The sequence below is a fragment of the Salarias fasciatus genome, chromosome 18 (genome assembly GCF_902148845.1).
Source record: "Salarias fasciatus chromosome 18, fSalaFa1.1, whole genome shotgun sequence".
Taxonomy (NCBI): Eukaryota; Metazoa; Chordata; class Actinopteri; order Blenniiformes; family Blenniidae; genus Salarias; species Salarias fasciatus.
The window spans coordinates 2898927-2925816 of NC_043762.1; the positions used below are offsets into that span (position 1 = coordinate 2898927).

General features: G+C 49.2%; 2 protein-coding genes across 2 annotated transcripts in view; both read left to right on the forward strand.

The window, feature by feature from the left end:
* LOC115405392 (homeodomain-interacting protein kinase 1-like) overlaps positions 1–19053 on the forward strand; it is a 42232-nt gene extending 23179 nt beyond the window's left edge. Inside the window, exons 9-11 of the mRNA XM_030114956.1 lie at positions 14090–14199; positions 18951–18968; positions 19038–19053. Of these exons, the coding sequence (XP_029970816.1) occupies positions 14090–14199; positions 18951–18968; positions 19038–19053 (144 nt within the window). The remainder of the gene's footprint in view (positions 1–14089; positions 14200–18950; positions 18969–19037) is intronic.
* lingo3b (leucine rich repeat and Ig domain containing 3b) overlaps positions 1–21763 on the forward strand; it is a 37961-nt gene extending 16198 nt beyond the window's left edge. The window contains exons 2-4 of the mRNA XM_030114155.1: positions 19038–19647; positions 20121–20864; positions 20957–21763. Coding sequence (XP_029970015.1) covers positions 19093–19647; positions 20121–20864; positions 20957–21526 — 1869 coding nt within the window. The 5' untranslated portion in view covers positions 19038–19092 and the 3' untranslated portion in view covers positions 21527–21763. The remainder of the gene's footprint in view (positions 1–19037; positions 19648–20120; positions 20865–20956) is intronic.
* Positions 21764–26890: the final 5127 nt, after the last annotated feature.

Below are 26890 nucleotides of genomic sequence, written 5' to 3' on the forward strand. Positions count from 1 at the left end.
CTCTGCCTCGACATCCGACTCCGTTTGCCGCTCACACACCGTTCCCGTCATGCAGCCGGAGGCTTTACCTGGTCCAGGTGGTTTTGGCACCGCCCCCCCCCCACCCCCGTCTATCTGCAGGTGAGAGAGATGGAGAACATGGAGGCTCCTGCTGCATGTAGGACGCCGTTCATCAGAGTGAACAGCCGCACCTGCGTGGAGGAAGTAGGACAGACACACTTTCTGTGGACAAATGAGAGGAAACACCCTGAAACGCGTCCGGCGGCGGCGGCGGCGGCGGCGGCGGCGGCGGCCGGGGAAGTTTCTGAAGCACGTGTGAGATAATTAATGAGTCATTTGAATCGGCAGCAGTAATAAGGCCACAGATCCCCAGAGGGAAAGGCTCCGTCTGTGTCACTGCTCGTGTGATTCCGTCTTTCTCAGAGGCAGGTCAGCTTTGATTAACGGATTCTCCTCCTCGCCTTTTCTTCGGTCCTTCTCTCAGACTTGCGCTTTTGCCATTAGCGTAATAGTGTGTGTGCTTCTTGGCTAATTATGCCCGGCGGTAAACAGTTGCCACACTAAATGCTTTTCCTCAACACACTCCGGAGGAGCTGTGTCAACAGAGAACACACATGTTCAGTCTGTGAACATTCAGCACCGCTCGCCGCTCGCCGCTCGCCTAATGACTTGTAAGTCTTGTGTCTACCGGCCAGCTGCAGTCCAGCCTGACGAGCAGGGCAGGTTCTACCTCACTTCCACATGCAGCCTCGCCTCCTGAAGCCCGTCCATCTTTGCCCAAGTAGAGGTCGCCGAGTGGCGGAGCCGAGCCGGTCCCCAGGAGTCTGTCTGGAGGTCTGCTCGCTCAAAACCACGATAACGTAGAGCTGGATCCACAGATTTAAGATCGAGAATGTTTAAGAGGAAACAGTCCATCAGTTTGACTCAGATCGGAGGTAAATCAGCTCGGTTCCTGCTGTTGCCATGGTGATGAGCATTTCCTCAGCCGCCTCCCGGTGACTCTTACCTGTGGATTTTAATCTCGCTTCTGTGTCGTAATCCTTCGTTCATCTTCTCAGAATCTTTACTGTCGATCTTCCCACAACTCTGACTTTGAGAGAGGAGTTTCAGATCATCTCCCACCCAGCTGTGTTTGTTTTACTGCTCGGTCTCTTCGCTCAGACCTGGAGGTTTTTACAGTGTGTGAAGAAGTCGAAATTCCCTGGTTTGAACACTGCTGTCCGTTCAGGACGTCTCTGTTCATCACCTGAGAGAGTCAGCTGATCACCAGAGAGAATTAATATCCTTCATGGAGCGGCTCAATCAGACAGTGTGGGGGGAACAGGTCACACACACACACACACACACACACACACACACACACACACACACACACACACACACACACACACACACACACGAATGAATTTTCTCAGTACCACTAAAAACATGTTCATGTCCAACATCATTAACAACATGATGATCTTTATTAGCAGACATAAAGTCAGTGAGTTATTCGTAATAATTCGTTCGGTTCGCTCATGTCTCTGGTGATAAAGACAGTTTGATGGTGAGGATGACCTCCTGGTGACCCCAGCTGCTCCTCCTTTAGATGGATATAATGTTTTACTGCGTCTCACGTGGAGGAGTTGGGCGATACGTGGCCGGAGCGGCGTGACGGAGGTGAAGCTTCCAGACTGACTGCAGTGATAATTTGTGGGCTGTAAACCAAGCCGCTCCCCTTTTAGCTCCGGCATGCCGCTAATGTCTGCCGGCCCGACGGAAACAGACCGCCGCCCCCAGAAGGCCCGGGTCACATGATCGAGGGGGGGTGAAGTCACGGGGCAGAAATAGACGGGAGGGGGGGTCGGGTGTGTGTGTGAGCAGGCCAGAGCTCTGCAGGGTGTGTGAAGCGTCAGAGGAGCTGCAGCTAATTAAACGCGCCGAGCCCGGGAGCGCGGCGGGGCGATGGCGGCGCTCCGCCTGACGTCTCCGCTGGGAGTCCGGGTCCTGAGCGTCCTGCCGTCCACTGCAGGGACGATGAGACCCGCCGGCCGGCAGACCATCAGCAGCTCCCCTGACTGCAGCGTTACCTGAGAAACACGCCGCTCACCTTCACACAGGAAACGTCACTCAGGGCAACGCTGCAGCTCCAGGACTTCTCTTTTTATAGGTGGTGAAGTGCGGAGAAGTGCAGAGGAAGGAGTTATGTAACCACTTGGCTTCATCTCTCCTTCGAATCTGTTTTTAGTGTCTTCATTCGATCTGTTGACGCTCCACATGTCTGTTTGTGGGTTTATCGGAGCCTCCACATGACTCCACAGGTTACTACTGTTTGTCAGAGTTGAGCAGCTGGTCTCAGTGGAGGAACAGTAATGACAAGCATCTTCCTTCAAAATGATGATTGATGACAACAACTCCCTTTAATAATGTACAAAATCCAGGATTTAACAGTGTCTTTAAACAATGTTTCTTATTCTTTATCTTTGTAGATCCTGCTTGAATTATTTCAGAACATATGTTTCCTCCTTCGTTTAAAGTTTTGAAATATTAAATGGAGATTATTGAGTAAATATAGATCATCAAAGGATCCTGAACTTTTAATTTCTGTTTTTATTACTGCAATCAAATGGAAGTGTTGAGTTAGTTTATTATGAAAAATCAATCCTGTTTTTTTTTTTTGGCCAAATACATGAATATTACAATCATGAGCAGACCTCACAGTAAGCAGGACGACAACCACCTTTCCTTTTACTGTATAATATAGTGTATGTTTGTGGCAACAGATATTTACCCACAGCATGGTTAGCATTACTAGCATTATTAGCATGGTTAGCATGATTAGCATGGTTTGAATTATTAGCATGTTAATCATGATTAGCATGATTAGCATGACTGGCATTTTTACCATTTTTAGCATTATTAGCATGATTAGCGCTCTGTGACGGTGCGGCAGCAGCTGAGACTCCAGGATGAGAAGAGCTCAGAGACGCTCGCTCTGCTGCTCGCAAAGACAAACGAATCGCTCGACGCCGCGCAGTTTCTGCTTCGTTTTCCTTTTCAATCTCTTTTTCCCTCTGTGTATATTTATCACAACTGTCCAGGACTGTCTTCAGCTGTCATATCACGTTGTGTGTGTGTGTGTGTGTGTGTGTGTGTGTGTGTGTAGGTTTACATATAGGATTCCACCTTAATCTATTTCAGCTTCATGGGGAGTTTCACACACAGAAACCTGTTTATCTCAAATACTTTGAAGTAATTCTGGTTTCTTCCAGTTGTTTGATATTTCAGTTATTATCAGAGTGACTGGACATGAAGAGCAGCAGGACACACACACACACACACACACACACACCGCTGCTCATTATGAGAAAACGGAGAATAAGCCAGTTGGTATCGAGTGGGAGAAAAATGAAATGAAGAAGAAAGAAGTGAGACATGAAAGAGCAGCAGCAGCAGCAACAGGATCTCTGATCGGTTTGACTGTTCTACACACACATCTGCTGCAAGACTGGATCTGCCTTCACTGCCATGTTTATGTGGACGTGTGTGAGCTGAGACGAAGCCGCCTGGTGTTTTCGGTGTTTACTTCTCCATCGTTCGTACAGATAACACAGATAATGTTCGTGAAAGTCTTTAACTGTTAATGATGGAGCAGCAGATCACAGGGTAGAAACATGTAACTAGATATTTCTTCCAGACTGCTGTGAAACGAGAAGAATGTGGTTTAGTACGAAGTGTGCAGCATCCAGAGACAATTTGGCCATAACAGTTGATTGTGAGCCGCAGTGTGTGTCGTCCTCATTAGCACAGACTGCTGCTGCTTCAGCTCACGCTGGAAACGGGTTCAACACAGCAGAGACGCTCACTCTGGGTTTCAGTTCGTCAGATGTGTGACAGTAAAGATGTCCCCTGTGTGAAGAAACACTGCAGAGCTTCCTCAGCCTTTCACATCTGTTGCATTAGTCCAGTAATTAATGTTGATGTTGATGAATCTTAATACTTTATCAGTATAGCATATTACAGCAGCGAGACCATTCAAAGTGCTTCATGTTAATAAATGAAATGTTCAGCATAGAGGAAGTTGAATGAAAACAAGATAAGATCAAACCGAACGCATTAACACTGAAAAAAAGGATTAAAAAGAAGCGCTAAAATTGCATCTATTACTATATTTCTATTAAACTCAGAGGCACAGTAAAGAAAATGTCAAAGTAACTTCATGTTGTTGAAGGTCAACGAGACCTCCGTCTTCAGGTAAAGAGGAGTTTAGTGAAACAGTAAGGGCGGTCAGCTGTGGTGTAGTGGGGAGTACACTCGAGAGGTTGTTGGTTTGACTCCTGTCGCAGCCCCCCCGCCTTGTGGTTGTCACGGGAGTGACAAAGGTTAAGGGAGAACCCCCTACAGAAAAATCTGGAGTAGATCCCTGAGGGCGGTTGGTTCTTAACCTTGCCGGCAAGGTGAATTCTTGCGGTATTTGTTCACACACACCACAAGAATCCATCTTGTACCGCTCGGGCTCGGTTTGTTTTCCTTCGGACGCGTCGTTTAGGGCGGGACATGAAGCTTTGACAAAAGCAGGAAGTGACGGACTGCTAATAATATTAGCATGACTAGCGAAAACAGTGGACGTAAACGACCCTGAACGACACGTGATTGGACCGCAGGACAAAAATTCAAGCCCGAGCGCATGAGCGCGAGCGGTGCAGGATGGATTCTCGTGTGTGTGTGAACAAATACCGCGAGAATTCAGCTTGCCGGCAAGGTGAAGCTGACAGCCGATTTCTGCTAATCCGTCCGCCACGCATTTGTCGTTGGTCAAGTGAGGTTTTTCAAAAATTAGCACAGTGTTTGTCGGTATGCCGTTAATGTGCAGATTTTCGCTACAAAAACGGCAAAAATCACTCAACATCTTGTCACAAATCTCACTTTCTCTCCACTGTGGGCTGATTGTTGATATTCACTTGCCGGGCGCATGCTGTCGACGTCATTTTTTTCTTTGTGGTGATTGGCTGAAACCAAACATGGTTGGGCGGGTGCACGGTGTCCTTCCGTCCAATGAACACAAAGAGTTCTACAGCAAGTCCCTCCTTCCCCGAACGGATTTGCCGAGTGAAATCCCAGATTGACATGTGAAGCAATTCGTTGCTGCTCATGTCAATGTGGCTTCTGCCAGGTTAGTTAGTTCTCGCATTGCGCCACAAACCGGCAACTCCTGTGGCCAAACTGGTACCAACTGTAAGGGCCAGTCCCTTCCGCTGGACACCACCAGCGAGGCTGAGAAGGGGGATCTGTCACACGGCCATCTCAGCTCCTCCATAAACCTCGCCCCGGCTTGTCCGTGATTTCTCTCGAGAGTGACGGAGCTTGTTCTAATGGAAAAATCGATGGACTGCCGAAAAAAAAAGTTTTCACCAGGGATGACAGCTTCAGCTCACATACCTGGTGCAGCTGGATCTGAGCTCCACCTTGGACACAGTAGAACAACAGACCGGCCGGTCAGCCTCAGAGGTCAGTGGTGTCCCTCAAGGCTCAGTCCTGGGCCCCTTCACTTTCAATTCAAACCTTCTCCCTGCTGGTCGTGTTCACAGGAGGCATGATATCCACTTCCACAGATGTTACACGGCTGTATCCATCCCCCCGTCTGCTGACCTGCAGGCTGCCAGCCTCGGCCTCTGCCCTCCACCTGACATCCCAGCAGGAGAGAGATGAACCAGGCCTCCTCAGTTCATCCCTTTTCATCACATTCTCAGGATACTAGTGCGAAGCGGCTCCTGTCGGCCATATTTCAGCGCCGCTCCGTGATTAATTGCCGCCATGTCAGAATATTTTATGGATTAGCTGCGTGTGACTAATCACTGAGAGTAGCTTCAGCTGCTGGGAGGGAAACTGATACAGACTGACGCCATCAGAGCGTCGCCGGATTCACCGGCGGCAGAGACCCTCACCGGGGTGTCGGTACAGGTGGAGGTCCGAGTGAAAACACACACACACACACACACACACACACAGAGAGAGAGAGAGAGAGAGAGAGAGGGATGAAACAAACCTTTTGGGCTCATCTTGTTTCTAATCCACTTAGCGTTGTCTACTTTCCTCCCACACACCGATCCAGACAGCTCCTGAACTCAGGGACAATTATAGTGCATGTGTGAGTGTGTGTGTGTGTGTGTGTGTCTGTGTCTGTGTGTGTGTGTGCTGCAGCCCACTCGACAAACAGTTGTTCCACCATTAAAATGATTTCTGGTGGGATGAAAGTACAGAGTTTGTGTGTTTGTTGAGGAAGTCGTTTGAGGACTGCCACAGACTCTCTCCTTAATAAACAAGCCACCCGTATCTCTTTATTTTTGTTTCTGCTCTTTCTTCTGGTCTTCGGGGGTTTCATCCGGGCGTGTTGTAGCGGTGTTTGTTGTGTTGCTGTTCCTCTGTGGCTGTCAGACGCTGTTCTTGATGCGCTGTAGCTGCTCCGCTCATGTTCGGCTGCTGTATGATTTCTGCTCGACTTTGATGCCGTTAAATAACCGAAGCCAGAGTTTGGCTTCTAACTTTGTTCCACTTCTTTTTTTTCCTTTTTTCTTTTTTCTTTTTGGTGTGCGAGCTCAGTATCGGTGCTTCCTCACTTCGCTGTCTTCCTCGGGGAAAGACGCAGACGAGCTGAGAACGAAGCTCTGCCGAGTGTTTTGGGGATCAGGAGGTTGGAGAGGACCGCTTACAGTAAGATGATGAGTGAGTCAGAGGAGGCAGACATGCTCCTGTGTGTGTGTGTGTGTGTGTGTGTGTGTGTGTGTGTGTGTGTGTGTGTGTGTGTGTGTGTGTGTGCTGTCAGGATGGAGGATTGCAGCTGACAGTAGAGATCTGTTTCCCAGTATCCGGGGCTCGGCGGTCCGTCCTCTCGCTGCTCAGGAGTCTGAGGCAGTGTGTGTTGACTTATATGTGAATCACAACTGAAAACGGTTGAAGATCCACATGAAGCTGTTCTTGAGTTTTAACCAGCTCGCAGTACGTTGTGAAAGATCTCATCTGACCTGAAGTCTTCTCATCTGGACGGGAGACGTATGTTGGAGGGTCTTTGACAGGATGTGCGGACGTGTTGGAAACATCGGCGATATACTCTGATCTGCTTCTAAACGTCTGTCCTCTACTGTGTTTCATTATATGTGATATTCAGCATTAATGTTGAGCTTGTCAGAGAGGTTTGAAGTGGGACTCCAGCAGATCTTGCTATGTTGTGTGTTTTGAAGACCTTATACCATCCTTCTCACCGCACCTGAGATTTGAACGTGACGCAGTCAGACTGAATATCGTCACACACATTTCCACACCCATTTGAGTCAGAGATGTTGGACTGGGTCGCTTCCATTCAGGGGGCTTCATTTATAAACGCTGCTTACGCACTAAACGCATGATGTATGCGTCACTTGCCACGCATGATTATGAAAATGAGCTTATCGTTTCAACGTGCGCTCCATCACTTCAGCTTTGAGCCCTGATCAAACATTTTGGAGATGGAGGAAACTGACAGAACAGCAGGTGAAGAGGTGAATTAAAGCCAGATTCATTCAGACTTAAAGAGCGACATAATCATGAACACATTAAGCTTGCAGTGTGCTTGATGTGTTCCTTTAGTGAGCCGTTTGGCACAATACTGAACCTGTGGCGTTCTGGTCATCTGTTGTACTTCTCTCTTCAGATCATGGAGCGGTGGTATTGATATTGGTATTGACAAAGTGGGGCTCAACCAGTCTAATTGCTGAGTAAGCAAATAAATAGCGTAGTAACAGTTGTGTGTAACGCTGCAGGTTGGATGTGTTGACACTGACCTGGTTCTTCCAGGACAGAGCCTATCAGGACCTGGTTCTTCCAGGGCAGCGCCTATCAGGACCTGGTTCTTCCAGGGCAGTGCCTATCAGGACCTGGTTCTTCCAGGACAGAGCCTATCAGGACCTGGTTCTTCCAGGACAGAGCCTATCAGGACCTGGTTCTTCCAGGGCAGTGCCTATCAGGACCTGGTTCTTCCAGGGCAGTGCCTATCAGGACCTGGTTCTTCCAGGACAGAGCCTATCAGGACCTGGTTCTTCCAGGGCAGTGCCTATCAGGACCTGGTTCTTCCAGGGCAGTGCCTATCAGGACCTGGTTCTTCCAGGACAGAGCCTATCAGGACCTGGTTCTTCCAGGACAGAGCCTATCAGGACCTGGTTCTTCCAGGGCAGTGCCTATCAGGACCTGGTTCTTCCAGGGCAGTGCCTATCAGGACCTGGTTCTTCCAGGTCCCCCATGTGCTCTGGACCCTTGGTGCTGAGCTGAGGACATCCAGGCCTGCAGCCATGGCGCCGGGACACTGATCCAGGAATCTCTGAACTCTTCTCTCTGGATTATGTTGATTACAAACAAGTCTGTGTACCAGTCAAAGAAGCAGAGCTTCTGTTAGTGTCGAGAGAGACTGAGGAAAAAACATGTTCACCATTTAAACAACCTCTGTGTGGTTTGTTGATACAGACCAAAGGAAGCCATGCTCTGAATGTTTGTCACTGTTAAATAAGAAGCAGTGTCTGCGTGTCTCTGATCGTCAAGGTTGTGCTGTTGTGTAACTTGTTTTCTATGAATGAATCACAGTTGTGCTGATATTCTGCACAACAGCTCGACCTCCAGCGACACTTCCTTCCTCTCCTGGAAGACTGAAGCATGAGCGTCTTTTCATCTCCAGTTTAATTTACTAACAGTTCAAGAAGACTGAAATGGCCCTTCTTATTAGCATGCGGGGACTCGATGTTGCTCAGTGTCTTTGATTTCCATCGTACACATAGACAAGACGAGTGAGAGATTATAGTCTGAGATTACAGACGGATCCTGAACACTGGGAGTGTAAACTGTCAGCAGCTCTATTGAAGTGTTTTCCTCCAGCAGCGTGGTTCACCGTGAAAAGCTGCAGCTCCGAGTCTTCCTGGAGTCTGACCTCCTCAGAGTGTCTCCAGCAGTGAAATCAGCCTCTCCTGGTGTCTTTCCTGAGCAGGCAGAAGATTCAGAGCCACAAACACACTTATGAACATACAAGAGAGGCAAATGAAAGACCAGACCCTGAAGAGCGTTTGACTAAACACTGTGAAGGCGTCAGTGATTAATTAATCACATTTATTTGGCCGTGTGTTCAGTCTGATTATCTTAATTGCAGTAATTATGTGGATTGTTCCTTCAGTGTCTTCATTGGAGAAACATCTATTCTCCCCGTTTTGCCCGGAGTCGGGATCACTTCAGTTTCATTTAATTATGTTTTATTTATACAGAACCAATTACAGCCCTGACGCTCCCCGACTCATTCATGATGTGGAGTGAAGACAGGCTGAGTCGAGCCGGTTTAGTGACGACAGAGATAAAACCAAGAACTTTATACCTGCCAATATGACAGGAATCTGACCGTATTCAGTATAATCATGTCTACAACATAATAACTTCCCAGTGCAGTGGAACAGTGTCAGAACATCAGTAGTTATTATATGTTAGAATTTAAAGAAGTCTGTCTCTGCATAGACTTCAGAATCGAACCATTATGTGAGGCAGCAGGGTAATCCACTGCACCAACATGCCGCCTGTTGAAAGGTGAACACGCTGCTGGACTGGAAGATGTCAGACGGGCTTTGAGGCTGCTGGTCTTCGTCAAGAAGAAGATCCCACCGTCGATCCTGAAAGGCTGCAGTGTTCCTCTGTGGCCTGTAGGGGCGCTGTCACTGTAACCTGACAGCATCCACTGAGGACCATGTTTACCATGCTGGTTGTAACCTGCCTCTTTCCCACTGTCTCTCATTACAGTTTTTCTCCATTGGTTTGGCTCAATTCTTGAAACCGAAATTACATTTTCAAAACAACATGGACAAATCTCCAAACTACCCTGTAGCTGCTCACAACAGAATGGCATTTTTCATTCATGTCATCACATTTAAAATGTCTTAGAACATGTCTCAATGTCTCAGAAAATCGTTGCAAATGATTAAGCACAGTAAGGATAGATTTAGCACAATTCCCAAGTGAATATGTCATGTTGATCTAAACTGATTGATCGATTCTCAGTCTGGTGGTTTTTCTCTCCAAAAAATTTCAGCCTAATTTCATTGTATCAGTCACCACCTGCAAAATCATCTGTTCAGCTGTCAAAATTAGTCAAAAACACACTTCAATACCATGAAGACCAGACATGGATGTGTTTGCATGAAGGTGAGGAGGACAGTCAGGATGGTGAGGAGGGAGACCAGTGAAGAAGTGAGCTGTGAAACTCCAGCTTCATTTACAGCACATTGGGCTACATACAATTTTCCTTTTTGTTTTGTTACCTCCACCAAGGAGGTTATGTAATCACATCAGTTGGTTGGTTGGTTGGTTGGTTTGTTAGCAACATTACGGAAAAAGTAATGGGCGGATTGCAATGAAACTCTGTGGAAAGGTGGGTCTTAGGCTAACTTAGAATCCATTAAATTTTGGTGACGATCCGGATCACTGTCTGGATCCAGGAATTTTTTAAAGGATTCTTTATCATTGAGAGATAGGGAGTCTTTCACATAGTTGGGCATAACTCAACAATAAATGACAAGGGGGCTCAGCAAAAAATTAAAAATTACAGTCAGTTCTTCAAGGACTCTAAGAGAGATCAGCTGCTGATCCAGATCAGGAAGTGTTCCGGATCCCAGGATCCAGAACAGACAAAAACAGGGGGATTCCGTAGTGTCAGTCACTGTGAGGAAACACTCTGAGATATGAACAAGCAGCAAACAGCTTTCTTCCATAGATTGTTTGTGTTGGGGAGAAATCATTTTTATTTTTTTTTATTTATTTATTTTTTTTTATCACATATGGTGTTTTTCTTGTTGTTGGTGACTGATTGCTGTGGCGGAGGTCTGCGCCTGTGCCTCTCTGAGTGTCAAATTCTAGTTTTTTGTTTTTTGTTTTTGTTTCTTTGTTTTTATTTTACAGTATATTGAACTCCGATGGATGGAAGTTGCTTTGTGTGTAAATAAAAATAACAGTTTCCTTGGAGGCATGAGAGCGATGTGTGAATCAGAACTTGAAGGTTCTTCTTACTGTAAAATGCTTTTTGTCTTCATTTTCTTATACACAATATTTTCTCTTAGCTAAAAAACCCAAAGAAGAAAGTAAAAACTATCACAGTCACCATTATGAATGAAGGACTGGGCCCAGGCAGAAAGGTAGAGGAGGAATATTTCAGTGGTCCTCTGCCCTTAAAGACAAAACATCTGAACATTTTGACTGTCAGTGCTCACACAATGTCAAAAGGACAAAGCATTTTGAGGGCACTGACCATTTGTTTGAGAAAGAAATTTAGTTTTTCCACCGAAGTGAGCTGTTTTGGCAGAGATCTGCTCTCTGACAGGTGAATTGTGGTTCTGCTGAACCGTCCACGTTGTTTTTGGCAAGAGAACCAAGAGAATTGAGAACGTCTGGTCTGTTTTGAAAAATGAGCCGAAGCTGTTGAGAAGGATCTTTACATTTTGGAGGCTCTGACTGTTTATATGGGAAAGAAATGAAGCTTTGAAACATGAGTGAACAGTTTTGAGAGAAAGATGAGCTTTTGCAAGTGAACTATAGTGTTGAGCTGAACTGTGAGACCGTTTTGCCAAATGATCTTCGAGTTTTGAAAATGTAATTTCAGTTTCAAGAAATGAGCCAAACCAATGGAGAAAAACTGTAAAGCATCTACACTGCATGGTCTGAACGCTTCACAAATGAGATTACTGTTGTTCTGGATGATTAAAACATGCAGCGACTTGAAAATAACTCCCAGTGATTGTGTGATCGCTGTGACTCATCCACGGCTCATAAACTGGCTCCATCCGAAACTGCATCTCCAGTCAGCTCAGAAGTCATCTGCATGAAGCTGCCGAAGAGTGCACGTTCTCACAAAGAGAAAAGGATTTGACAAGCGAGGATGAAGTGTTTCCAGACATGTAGAGGAAGGCTGTTCAGTCTGTCTGCAGTGGCGTCTGAAATGAAGTGACTGAGCGAACATATAACATCCGACTAAAGCTGCTGAGCAGTGGAAAGTGGAGCAGTCGCTCTGGAGGACTGGAGCTGGCCAGGTTGCATTTATCAATGAAATTGAATGAGTTCAGGAGTAATCTGAAAGAGTTCAGTATTAATCTGCTGTCAGATGTTCATCAGGCTGAAACGTTTCATGAAGAGGAAGGATGACAGACAGACAGACAGACAGACAGACAGACAGACAGACAGACAGACAGACAGTAACAGACAGACAGAAACAGACAGACAGACAGACAGTAACAGACAGACAGACAGTAACAGACAGACAGACAGACAGGCAGACAGTAACAGACAGACAGTAACAGACAGACAGACAGACAGACAGACAGAAACAGACAGACAGACAGACAGTAACAGACAGACAGACAGACAGACAGACAGACAGAAACAGACAGACAGACAGACAGTAACAGACAGACAGACAGACAGACAGACAGACAGAAACAGACAGACAGACAGACAGTAACAGACAGACAGGCAGACAGTAACAGACAGACAGTAACAGACAGACAGACAGACAGACAGACAGAAACAGACAGACAGACAGACAGGCAGACAGTAACAGACAGACAGTAACAGACAGACAGACAGACAGACAGACAGAAACAGACAGACAGACAGACAGTAACAGACAGACAGACAGACAGACAGACAGAAACAGACAGACAGACAGACAGTAACAGACAGACAGGCAGACAGTAACAGACAGACAGACAGTAACAGACAGACAGACAGTAACAGACAGACAGACAGACAGACAGACAGAAACAGACAGACAGACAGACAGGCAGACAGTAACAGACAGACAGTAACAGACAGACAGACAGACAGACAGACAGAAACAGACAGACAGACAGACAGAAACAGACAGACAGACAGACAGTAACAGACAGACAGGCAGACAGGCAGACAGTAACAGACAGACAGACAGACAGACAGACAGACAGACAGTAACAGACAGACAGACAGACAGACAGTAACAGACAGACAGAAACAGACAGACAGACAGACAGTAACAGACAGACAGACAGACAGACAGACAGACAGTAACAGACAGACAGACAGACAGACAGACAGACAGACAGTAACAGACAGACAGACAGACAGACAGTAACAGACAGACAGAAACAGACAGACAGACAGACAGTAACAGACAGACAGACAGACAGACAGACAGACAGTAACAGACAGACAGACAGACAGACAGACAGTAACAGACAGACAGACAGTAACAGACAGACAGAAACAGACAGACAGACAGACAGTAACAGACAGACAGACAGACAGACAGACAGAAACAGACAGACAGACAGTAACAGACAGACAGAAACAGACAGACAGACAGACAGTAACAGACAGACAGACAGACAGACAGACAGTAACAGACAGACAGACAGTAACAGACAGACAGAAACAGACAGACAGACAGACAGTAACAGACAGACAGAAACAGACAGACAGACAGACAGTAACAGACAGACAGACAGACAGACAGACAGTAACAGACAGACAGACAGTAACAGACAGACAGAAACAGACAGACAGACAGACAGTAACAGACAGACAGACAGACAGACAGACAGTAACAGAAAGACAGACAGACAGAAACAGACAGACAGACAGACAGTAACAGACAGACAGACAGACAGACAGACAGACAGACAGTAACAGACAGACAGACAGACAGACAGACAGTAACAGACAGACAGACAGTAACAGACAGACAGACAGACAGTAACAGACAGACAGACAGACAGACAGACAGTAACAGACAGACAGACAGTGGATGGAGGCTGCAGAGTATCTCTTTGCTCTAATGACCAAACATAAAGCCTGTTTGAGCTCCATATTATTTATATCATACATATAATACACACAGCAGGCACACACACTCCAGACAAAGACCACCAGTCAGTTCACCCTGCAGACATCCGGGAGGAGTCTTTCCTCCACGACCTTTGACCCCGACTGCCCTGTGTGCAGGTGAGCTGTTTGTGTGTTAGCCAGATGGAGTTATTTTTATCTGCGGTGCTGGTGCTCTCTGGGTGTTCTCCCCTCCGGACAGCCGGCCCTCTGGCTCATCCGGCCGCCGTCACCGCCGCCCCAACATCTGGCGGAGGACGACGACGCACAGGCTGAGGAGCAGGTGGGACCGGCGCTGCAGCAGCCGTCCAGGTGCAGGACGGAGACGTGCTCTTTCATTTTTCATCATGGAGGCTGGAGCTGAGAGCCTCTCAGCGTTTGGTATGGACGTGAGCGTGTGTGTGTGTGTGTGTGTCCGCCCGCTCGCTCACCGGATGATGCGCGGCGTCCTCTGGGTCCCCGTGCTTGATGGAGCGTCTTCGGGATCTCCGGCCGTCCTTGAGTCGGGCCTCTCCGGCTCGCCGGCCGCCGACCCGTGGGATGACTCCCGGGGGGGAAGCAGGCAGGTTGCATCCATCACACGGCCGAGGAGCCGAACCGACACACACACACACTCCGTGCTGTGAACCCGACGGGCCTGCAGGAGGCGCCGCTGATGTTCAGTGTTCCACTTTAACAGGAAACACATCTGAAACATTCTCCTGGAGAAATCACTTCCTCTAACAGCGAAACAAAGAATTCTGCCTGAACAGAGGATTGAATTAATCACCTTTTGATGGCGTCTCGGTGTTTGATACCAACAGCAACAGCGTTTAATACAAACTGAATGGATCAATAGCAAACTTACATAAGCTGACTCAGCACTATCGTGTTTATTCAGGTCTGTTTTCTTCAGCTGTTTGTAACGATGTGGATCATCACATGAAGTACTGAAAATAAATATTAATATTAATATATTTGCATTTCCAAATATTGTAATTTTTATATTCAGATCATTTCAATCACTTGTCATCAAAACATCCATATTTCCTGTTAAAAAAGTGATTTTTGTTTAATATAAGTCTGACTTCACGGTGTGGAATTTGTTCTGTTATTGGTATCCTACAATTTAGCTTTTACTTTTTAAACTGACTGAAAATATTTCAAAACCAAACAAATGCAGTAACTTTATGAAATATTTTCACCTGAAAACTATTTTTTTAATGATGTTTATTCATGTCTAAGTTGACAGAGAATCTGAGGTTCTTCTGAACATGGACGTTACTTCAGTGTGTGTGTGTGTGTGTGTGTGTGTGTGTGTGTGTGTGTGTGTGTGTGTGTGTGTGTGTGTGTGTGTGTGTGTGTGGAAGCAGTGTGAGATATGAAGCATAATCTGCTAATTGAACGGCGCTGGGATGGTATTATTGTAAATCCTTTGAAGAGCGGCTGCCTCTCCTGCTGTGAACCAACGTCACCGCCGTGTTGCAGCAATCTGATTAACCCAATTCTCACTTTTTACACTCTTCATTATTTCACCGCCTCATTTATCAGGGAGTCGGCCATTAAAATCCTGTCATTCAGAAATTCAGGGTTTTTATGAAAGACTGTTAAAAAAAAGTCAGATTCACTTTGAACCACTTCAGTCTGCAGAATCTAACAGCTTCAGTGTCCCACACTCATCCATTCACGCATTCATTCAGTCACTCCGTGATGTTCACCTTCCATTTAGTCATCATTTTCTCATTAATTCACTAATTAACTGGAATCTTCTGATGAACTCAGAGTTCAAGTCAGTGATCCTGAGAAGAAAAGAGCTCCTCTTGTGTAGATATAAACAGATCTCATTAAAGTAAATCTCTCTGGAGGAGATCCTTCAGTACGAGGAGATCAGCGCTGACAGCTCCTCGCTTTACTCCAGCACTTTAACAAATGAAGAAGCACTTGTTGAGATTTATTTCACTTTGGGATGCTGAGAAATGCAAAGAGAAGAAACGAGCCGCCACCGAGGCCTCGTGACAAACGGAAAAAAACTGTCAGTATTGTTGAATTTAGATGTTTTTTATGTGTTTGAACTGAAACGGTGGGAAACATTTGAATTATTGGATATTTAAAGGTTATTCTGGACACGCTGCAGCCCTCCAGACTCTCTGAGGAGAGCCGGGACTGGAGGAGACGAGCGCTGTCTCTGAAACAGCAGCCTGATGGAGGCTGCTTCCTCTGCTGCTCGGCTGTCGTCGTGTTGAGCTGCTGCAGGTTAACCGTGTGACTCTCTGCTCAGAAGTAGGTCAGGTGGAGCAGCAGTCGGAGAACCGGGGTCGAGCCGGAGCCGGATCCTGCTCAGACTCTCGGTTTGTCAGACCCTGAGCAGACCTCTCCGCCCGGGCTGGAGCTGGTAAAGCGAGCGTGTGGGGGAGCTGCCGTCATTTGAGCTGATCTAAAAGCCGTTTCATCCCGTTTGATCCGCCTGAAGCTGACGCAGTGAAACAGTCGGGCGCCGCCGGGCTTTGAAGAGGCTGCTTCCTACACCCAGCCTGTCAGGAGGAGGCGGGGGGCGCCGCCCACCGACCCTCCTCTCAGTGGGACTCCACCCTCTGAGCTCTGCCCAATCAGCACAAACTCGCTCATATTTTATTCAGGGTTTGTCTGTAGCCGTTCTCACAGGCCCCCTGCTGAGCCAGACTTTATTTCTGTTTGATCTGAAAACACAAAACACAAAAACACCAACCGGCACCTCTCAGGGTTCAACATCTGCCGCTGAGCAGCTGTGCTCCAGACCAAAACACTTCCTTCCTGAAAACAAGCGAAGCTCCTCATTTTCACCTCATGGCTCATCTCCAGTTCATCCTCACCTCTGAGTGAGGTCAGAGGTCAGAGGTCGCTGCACATGTTTTTATTCACTTAAACTTCATGAAGCTGTGACACTTTTGATCGGTTACAACAGCACCGACTTTGATGAACAAAACTTGCTCTCATTTCTTTTTAATGCATTTTATATTCATCTTGAGAAAAGCAGCCGTCATGAAGCTGGAGCTGCTGGAGCAGATCGAGCTGTTAGAAGTCATTAACCACCTGATATTGAGCTGTGAAAAGTCTCATTACTCAAAATCAGCGCTCATGAAACTGAACCCACTGCTGTAGAAGCCAATTTAAAGTCATTTTCAAGCCGTACATCGTGAAATAAATCTAATTCCGTCCCTCCTTACAGACTTTATGATTCAAAAACAGCTCCGGGAGGAGGTGCCAGGAGTTTCAGTCTGAATGCACGTGGCTCACTGTGAGCATGATCAATCATCCCTCCAGCGCCGTGTGATGGGAGGTGTGTGTGTTTTTAAATGCTGTGTGGTGTTAATGTGAGCAGCAGTGACGGATTCCAGAGGTTCGGTCTGGAAACGTTACTTTAATTTACAGCACTGAAGCCACGAGCCGGTTGGTTGAAGATAAACTGAGTTTTCTTGTGTTGCAGCAATAAGCTGTGTGTGTGTGTGTGTGTGTGTGTGTGTGTGTGTGTGTGTGTGTGTGTGGGAGAAATGACCAATTGCTAGCAGGAATGTTAAAGCAGGAGTGATTCATCTCATTTTCTCGCACTGAGGCCCTAAAAGATTTTCTAATTCATCCCCATCAGAAAGACGAGCCCACGCGAACATGCATCAGCGCAAACACACACACACACACACACACACACACACACACACACCTGATCCAAGACCTCTTAAAACTGGGCCAAACACCTACTCCCGTGTCTCAGAGGTGTGGCGTGCGCGGCTCCAGGCACGGCGAGCAGCTCCGTCTGTGTTTATGCGCGGTGATAATAAATTCATTGTGTTTGTCAAAACGCAGCAGACGGTCTGGAGCGGCGGAGGAGCTGCAGGATTCGTGACGGGAGCTGAGGGCAGGAGCTTCCTGCTCTCGCGTCTCCCAGGTCTGCAGCTGAAGACACGGATGGATTAGTGAAGAGACAAATTGCCTAAACTCTCCGACGGATCCTGAGACTTTTAGCGCTGAGTCGCTGCTTTCACTGCGATTACTGAAACCACAGGACACATGGACGGCTCTGCTTCGGCAGGTCTTCTCTCCGCTCTGCAAGTCTCCAAACAGGGACACAGATGCTTTACATTTCATTCTCATTAACTCTACGAATGCACTGATGCTGATGCTGATACCCGTATCAGGTCCTACAGCTTCACTGCTACATGCTAAAGCCGTGTGAGAGTGGATGATCGGAGGGGCTGATGGAGCAGCATAGCAGCCAGGCTTCCACCAGTCTACCCCAGGGGAGCTGAGGCTAACAGACGTAGCTTAGCACCACCCGGTATGGAGGAATGAATCATGGCTTCAGGAATCCCTGAACACCTCTCTGCTCATCAGGGAAACAACCCGGAAGTGAAAGCTGTGGCAGGAATGGTGAAAACTTCAGTAATGTAGTTCAGTTAGATGTGTTGAAATGCCAAGTCCTGGAAATCCGCCTGTGAGCTAAATGTGGTCTGAAATCTGAAGATGGAGGATGACCTGATGACCTCCATGTTGTGTCTCTCTCCCGGCTCGAAGCCTGGAACACTCCGTTCAGGCTGTTTGGACCAGAAATGAGGATTTATCTCCCGCTGAAGCTTGGCCCAGCCTCGTTCGCTCTGTTTTATTCAGAAATCATGTTGATGTGTGTCAAACACTTCCATAATTACTTTCCTGACAGCATATTTATATTTTGAGGCGTTCATCTCGGCAGAAGCTTCCAGAAAAGCAAATGATGTGATGTTGACGGCACATCGCTCAGATCCGCACCACCTTTCTCCTCGTTAACTCCGTCAGTGTGTTCCTCCAGTCAACATTTCCAGTGTTCAGTTCGGGACCAAGAGCTAATCTAAAAACGCCTTCATGGAGTTTCTTCACACACCTCTTCTTCAAATTTACATTTTTTATTTTCCACTAGAGCAGGAGTCTCTTCCATCCTCCGTTTTGAAGGTTTTGTTTAAGTGACAGGATGCTGCTGCTGTTGGCGACACTCGCCTAATTCTCCTGATGCGCCTAATTCTTCCTCGGATGTTCAGATTTTGTGAGAACCGGGTCTCGCTTGTCGGTTGTGTCTGCAGAAGTCTGTACTTCAGAATGTGAGTCTTGAGACTTGGTCCAGCCTGTCCTCACCCCTCCTCTGTCTCGCCCTGTGTCTCTGGCCTCAGGTGTGTGGTGCGCTGACCCTGCCTGCCCAAGGCGAGGCGTCGGAGGACCAGGGCCATGACCGGCTCTCCGGGCCCTGGTGGGCGTGCCTTAGTGCCATGGCCGGCGGCGTGGCGGTGGATCCTGGCCGCCTCCTTGGTTTCCGTGGTGACCCTGACGCTGCCGGGAAGCGGCCGGGCCTGCCCGCCGCGGTGCGAGTGCTCGGCCCAGCTGCGCTCGGTGTCGTGCCAGCGGCGGCGGCTCACCAACATCCCCGAGGGGATCCCCACCGAGACCCGGCTCCTGGACCTCAGCAAGAACCGGCTCCGCTGGGTGCAGGCCGGGGACCTGACGCCGTACCCGCGCCTGGAGGAGGTGGACCTCAGCGAGAACCTCATCGCCACGCTGGAGCCCAACGCCTTCTCCACCCTGCAGAATCTCAAGGTGCTGAAGCTGCGGGGGAACCAGCTGAAGCTAGTGCCCATGGGGGCTTTCGCAAAGCTGGGGAACCTGACCAGTCTGGACCTGAGCGAGAACAAGATGGTGATCTTACTGGACTACACCTTCCAGGACCTGAGAAGCCTGAAGCACCTGGAGGTGGGCGACAACGACCTGGTTTACATTTCACACAAGGTAAGAAAACCAAGACTCAGCAGAAATCCAACTGCCCGCGCCTCCATTTCAGGAAAAAAGTTTATTCATTTTTCATTACCAAAAAATAAAAAAAAAACCTGATTCCACTCACTTAATCTGAAGCTGCAGCCTGTTAGCTGCAGTCTGGAACAAATTGAAAAGTTCTCAGTTCAAACTTTTATCACCCGAGGCCAAAGTCATAAACTAAACTACTTATGATACAAACAGAAACACTGGAGCTTGAAACACTTCAGTAAGCAGCAGGCGGGTCTGTTCAGTGAATGAGGAGTGTTAGAGATCTGCAGTGGAACACTGGATGGAAGGTCCATGCATCTATATTCTCCAGAAATAAAAAATGTTATTGCGTCTGTCTGTAAAGTCCACAACCTTAGAACAGCAGTATCATCAGTTTCCTCCATATCGCCAAGTAGTTCTCACTGGCTCCGTTCTCGTGGTCCCTGGTGGATTTGCAGGCGTTCTCCGGGCTGCTGGGACTGGAAGACCTCACGGTAGAGCGCTGTAACCTGACGTCCATCTCGGGCCAGACGCTGTCCTACCTGCGCAGTCTGGTCACTCTTCACCTTCGCCACCTCAGCATCACTGCCCTGGAGGACCAGAACTTCCGCAAGCTGTCCAACCTGCGGGGTCTGGACATAGACCACTGGCCGTACCTGGAGTACATCTCCCCCCTGAGCTTTCAGGGCCTGGACCTCCACTGGCTCTCCATCACCAACACCAACATCACCTCCATCCCCTCGGCCTCCTTCAAGAACCTGGTGCACCTCACCCACCTGAACCTGTCCTACAACCCCATCGCCTCCCTGGAGCCATGGGCCTTCAAGGACCTGCTGAGGCTGAAGGAGCTCATCATGGTGAGCACCGGCCTGGCCACGGTGGAGCCCCACGCCCTCGGAGGCCTCCGGCAGATCCGGGTGCTCAACTTCTCCTCCAACGACCTTCAGACTCTGGAAGAGGGTTCCTTCCACTCTGTCAACAGCCTGGAGACCCTCAGAGTGGACGGGAACCCCCTGATGTGTGACTGCCGTCTGTTGTGGATCCTGCAGAGACGCAAGACCCTCAACTTTGACGGCAAGGTGCCGGTGTGCACGGGGCCGGTGGAGGTGCAGGGGGTCAGCCTCAGCACCTTCACCGACTCCGCACTGTTCGATCACTTCACCTGCCAGAAACCGAAGATCCGGAACCGAAAGCTGCAGCAGGTAAGGAAGCCGTCCTGAACCGTGCCGGTTTGATCGGTGAGGCCGGGAGTGTGTGCTCTGCTGTGTAACGTCTGCTCTGGGTTCCCGGTCAGGTGGTCGCTCGTGAAGGCCAGCCGGTGAGCTTCCTGTGCCGAGCCGAAGGCGACCCGGCTCCGGCCATCGTCTGGATCTCCCCGCAGCGCAGGCGCATCACGGCCAAGAGTTCGGGGCGCGTCACCGTCCTGCCCAGCGGCACCCTGGAGATCCGCTACGCCCAGCTCACCGACAGCGGGACGTACATCTGCATCGCCAGCAACGCCGGCGGCAACGACACCTACTTCGCCACGCTGACGGTGCGCGGCCAGCCGCTGGACGCCGCCTCCGCCTTCTTCCTCAACCGCTCCCTGTACAGCGGCGAGTTCTTCAACGACACCAACATGAACAGCACGCGCGTTTTCCTCAAGTTCACCTTGGACCTGACCACCATCCTGGTGTCCACGGCGATGGGCTGCATCACCTTCCTGGGGGTGGTCCTCTTCTGTTTCCTGCTGTTGTTCGTGTGGAGCCGGGGTCGCGGCCAACGCAAGAACAACTTCACAGTGGAGTACTCTTTCCGGAAATCTGAACCCGCCACCGGAGGCTCTTCAGGAGGGACCAGGAAGTTCAACATGAAGATGATATGAAACAACGCAGCCAGGGGTCCCTCGGGGGAGGCATGAGCACGTCCCAAAAACGTGTTTGACGCACGCAAACGCACACAGCCACTGACACGCAAAGAAGCTTGAAAGCACAACCTCAGCCCTCTAAATTCCAACCCGTTCTAAAGCAATTCGGTCTGATTGGTGAACTGCAGCAGAACTAGCCCGATCTCTGCCTCTCAGTGGTTTGATTCAGTGGTTCAAATTTACAGCTACATGTCACTCCAGCTTGGAAAGAAAAGCCTGATGAGCTTATGAGTTGTGAATTGGCATGATTGCAGAGCTGTGGACGAGTGAGAGCCGCCTCTCTCTCCCTTACTCTCACCGGAGGGGGAATTTTCCCTCCGCCGGGGTTCTGTGGAGGCTCGTAAGGAGATGTAAAGCAGGGAGACGCGGCTCCGTCCACAGCTGTACGCTCTTCTGAAGTCTGCCGTGTTTCATATTCTGCATGCAGAGCTGCAGAGGAAAGTTGTAAGTTTGTCCCATTGAATAAAACATGGTTTTGAAAGACAGTGGAATCTGTTTTCCTGCAGAGCTCCTAACGAGCTGCTCTTATCTCCTCTAACCGCAGCTGAACTGCGAGGATTACATCGGGTCAAACACTTCATTACCTTCATATGTCAGGAAAGCTTCAGGCAAGCAGAGAAAACCCATCTGGTGAGAATCTGCAGGTTCGTATGACCAAAACGAGGAGAGAAACACATGATTTGGACTTTTCGAGCATGTCAGCTGTGTGAGTTTGGGACGAGCGCACCGGCCGCGAGCCGCCATGACGGCCTGCGGCGTCCGGAGGGTTTGGTTAGGAAGTCAAGTCCATCGGACGCAGGCCGCCATGGCGACCACAGGAACCAGCACGAGGGAGGGTGGGTGGGAGGGGGACGGGCCACCGGAGGGGGGCGGGGCTTGGTGAAAGCCCCCGAAGCCCCGTCAGACGGTCGGCCCGCCCGTCCAACCACCGCCCTCCGCTGTGCTGGTGGTCACCTGACCGTCCCAGCGCCGCCCGGGGGGAGCGGCCTGGGGGTCGGGTCGTACTCAGAGACAGATGGAGGACACGCACACACACACGCACACACACACACACACACACACACACACACACACACACACGCCTTTTCTCAGGAGAAGTGAGACGACCAGCCTCCAGATTGAGGACGTTCCACTTATAGTTGCTCTGTTAAGACATTCCAGCAATACCGTGGGTAGAGCCATAAAGCCGGGAGTCGTCCTCCGGGACGGAGCGCGCCACTGCACCTCAGTGAGCCGACACGAAAAGCCATAGTCTGAGTAGATGTTCTTTTATACACTAGTGTCTGCATGCATGCTTCAGTTCTGTCATTATTTCCGCTCCCATGTTTCGAGCTGCAGCGACAAGACCGTGTGCTGTCACTGGGCTCACCGCATAACACACACACACACACACACACACACACACACACACACACACACACACACACACACGGCTCTCCGGCTGCCTCTGAGACGGCCGGTGTGCGAATGTCTCTGCCCCCCTAGCCCAGTGCATCCCCCCTCCTCACCCCGCCCCGCCCCCACGCCCCCACACCCCCACTGGGTCCTCCTTTAGGGAGGGGTCCCTGGCTGGAGACCGAGGATACAAATGTAAATGAAGTTGTGTTAACCCCGCCCACACCGTGTGCGTCGTGTAGTGGAGACAGAGTAGTACTGTGGTTTTAAAAACAACCCAAAAAAAAGACAAAAAAGTTTTGTTGGAGTGTTCTGTTTCTTCTGGTTTGTCTTTTGTTTTGAGTTTTCATTTGTGTTCTCTGTGACCTTTTGACCCCTGTCCTCCATATGGGACTGCCCTGCTCTCACGACCTCCTGAAGGAAGCAGACGCTTCGTTCCTCAACGTGCACACAAACCGAAATATTGAAGCAGCTTCCTGGAAGAACACATGATTCATGCTTGTTTTACTAATTCTCCAATATAATCCAAATCAGTAACATTTAAATGTTGTGCTCTGCACATTATCCACCAAACTGTTGATGTCTAGCCTGAAGTGCCAGGATGTAGCATCCAGTCTCAAACTGGGGATGAAAGAAAAGAAGCAGCTGCAGTTGTTAACAACGATTCCAATCAAAGTGACTGGAAACCAAACAATGATGATCACAGAAAACACTTTCAGCTTTCAGAAGCACAAAGCAGTGATTTCTACCACTCTGTGTATCCTCTGGGGGATGAAGGTTTGGTTCATCCAGACTGAGGAGAGCAGCTGTTGATCCTGCTTTAAAGAGGAGCTCCGCGGTATTGATGTGAAGTTACCAGATGTTGATGACTGTTGTACTTCAACAGCCGCTCAGCTGCTTTTTAAGACGTCTCTCAGTCCAGTTTCACCAGAAGGAAAGAAGAAATCTGAGGCTCCACAGATCTGCCAAAACATTAAGACCAGGGAAACCTTCTTCTCTCAGAGCCGATGTGAACTGGTGCTGCAGCTGCTGCTGTGCTGGATCAGGAGACCAAACCCGCTTTCCTTCATGAACCCTAACCCTAATGTAACCCTAAACCCTAACCCTAAACCTTAATCCCAGTCTAACCCCAACCCTAACATCAATCTAACCCTTCCAGGTCCCTGGATGGAGACACTGTGGTCTTCACTTCCTCTGTCGCTGGTTATAATGTTATGGCTGATCAGTGTTTGATCTCATCAAGCACTGCCTTCATTCACTAATCTGGATTTTTAACTTCTCTTGATTTCACTGGAGTGAAAAACCTGAGGAGATGTGCCGTAGAGACGAGAGCATGTGGAGTCCTTCACTCTTCAAACTGCTTTCAGGGTTAATTTTCATAACATCTTTGCTTCAGTTTACCTGAAAATCTGAGGAATGTTCAGATCCGAGTAACGTTTTAATCCAGGTCAGTTTGATTCATAAATCAGAACATATAAATGAATAAGAATGAACACTGTGCCGTCAATAAAGCCGCTAGATGCTCCAGAAAGCAGGATCTGATCACGCTGTGAACAGGTTGAGTTCAGGATCAGATCATCTAGCTCCGGGTGAGAGAAAACCTCAAACTCTCCAAAGTTCTGCAAAATTAATGTGGCAGCTCCATTTTTGTCCCTTGTTAGGAGATGATGAAACCGCGGCGTCTGTGTCGGGATGAAGAACGAGGGCCGTTAAACATTCATGAGGCCCGATGAGAACAGATGAACAAATTGGCCTGGTTTCTTAAACAGCAAGACGCTCTGCTTTCCCGAGGTCTTGAGAGCGGGACGTGTCCTTTCTGGAGGTCTCCTGTTCCCCAGCTGACCCCTGTGTGCCCCCCCCCCCCCCACCCCCCCTCAGTGTTTCTGCTGGAAATAGGTTTAGAGGACACTGAGCGTGTCCGCAGTGATTATCGATGGTGTTGTTGTGTAAACATCACTCACAAACGTAGGAGTAGATAGAAGAGGGTGTTCCATTTAAACCCCCCCCCCCCCTCCCCTTCCCCCGCCTCTCGTCGTCCCTCTTCACCGTTTTGGGCTGGATGGTGGTGGTGTGGTCGTGACGCGTCGTTGTGTGTGGTCAGTTCGTCGGTGTCGTCTCGTCTTTGGACTTGGTGCCGTCCAGCGCGGAGCAGAGCTCGGATCAGAGGACGCTGAAGAAGGAAGGGGTGACCCAGGTTCCTCACACAGAACACACACCAAGAGAACACTGCTCCCGTTCCCCGCCCCGCCCCGCCCCGCCCCGCCCCGCCCATTCCCCGAGACCCGCTCTGGGAGCCCTCCCGCTCGGGGGAGCGGTTCCTCCTGTGAACTCTGGACTGGACTGTATGTATTTTCTCTTGATATCTTGTCACACTCGTGTCGAACAGAGCCGTCGGTCTTCGTGTGACTTTAAAAGAAAAGAGCGGCTCGGAGTCGCCGGGACACGGAGAAACCAAGACCTCTGCTTTTTCCATGCTTTTCACTGTGTGTGCGCGCCCATCAGCCGATACATTATGACCACCTGCTGACTGTAACACTGTGTCACAGACGATTGGGTTTTGATCTGGGAAGTCAACACCTCCACTCCTTCCTCCGCTGTTTGAACTGTGTTGTGAACAATATGCATCAGTAAGAGAGTGTGTTACCGCACCTGTCAGTGGTCTTAATGTTATGGCTGATGGGCGTGGAGCAGAGAGCTGTGCTGTGTTGCTGGATTCATGTCTTGTAAGCTGGGCTCCCTCCTGTGGTCCGTCCTGGCCTCGGGTCGGCGTGATGCAGTCCTGACGTCCCAGTTACAGGAAGCCGTCCACGAGAGACACACACTCCTCACAGCCCATCCACAGGAGAGACACACACTCCTCACAGACCATCCACAGGAGAGACACACACTCCTCACAGCCCATCCACAGGAGAGACACACACTCCTCACAGGCCATCCACAGGAGAGACACACACTCCTCACAGCCCATCCACAGGAGAGACACACACTCCTCACAGCCCATCCACAGGAGAGACACACACTCCTCAGAGACACAAACCGAAACAGTACAAGTCCCAGAATGCAGCGCCATGTACAGTAGAACCTGAATGATTCTCCTTTTCTTGTTTTTTATTCATTTTACTTTCTTCCCGTCACCAAATCAAGAACAGCTTTGCTTTTGTTCCTTTTAGCTTCTCTTCCACAGTTTTTCAGTTCAGACTACCCCCCTCCACCTCAGGCCTTGGTCTCCATCACTGGATGGTCAGGTGAGGCCAGCAGTCAGGCAGATCCTCGCTTTTAGAGTCATTTCCATCACAATCCTCTCAGCTTGAGTTCCTCCTGTCTTTTTTGAAGCCTCCTGATCCCATCAGAAACCCTCACCGAGGTGATTTCCTCCAGCCGGGGAAGCGATGGCGGAGCAGACTGCCGCTGCTTGTTGACATTCAGGTATAATCTTGCAGAGTTTTGCTGAAAGATTGTTTAAAGCACCTTGAAGAAGAGCAGAGCTTCATTTGAACCTTGAGGGTTGGAGTTAACCCTAACCCTAACCCTAACCCTAACCCTAGCACACAGACAACTGCCCTGCTTGTGTGAGGCACTACTGACCCCCAGTGGCCACTGTGAGTAACAGCAGGCGGCTGCTGGAGCTGGAGGTGGAGCAGGAGAGCCGCTCTGGGTCTGCTCCTCTGGAACAGAGCAAACAGACTGTTAGCTCCACAGACCAGTGCTGCACTGATGTCCTATAGCCATAGCTGAGCTCCTCTGGCGTGACGGGAAGCAGCTCTGAGCCATCACAATAACGATCAACAGCTCTGTCTTAGTAACTCTCCGATACCCCCCCTCCCCGCCAGTCCCGCTGAAACACAACGAAAACCCGTCTGTGTGAGTGCTGACCGCCAAACCATCGACCACAACGCTCTTTTGCTTCCGGTGGTCTTCGGCAGGTTC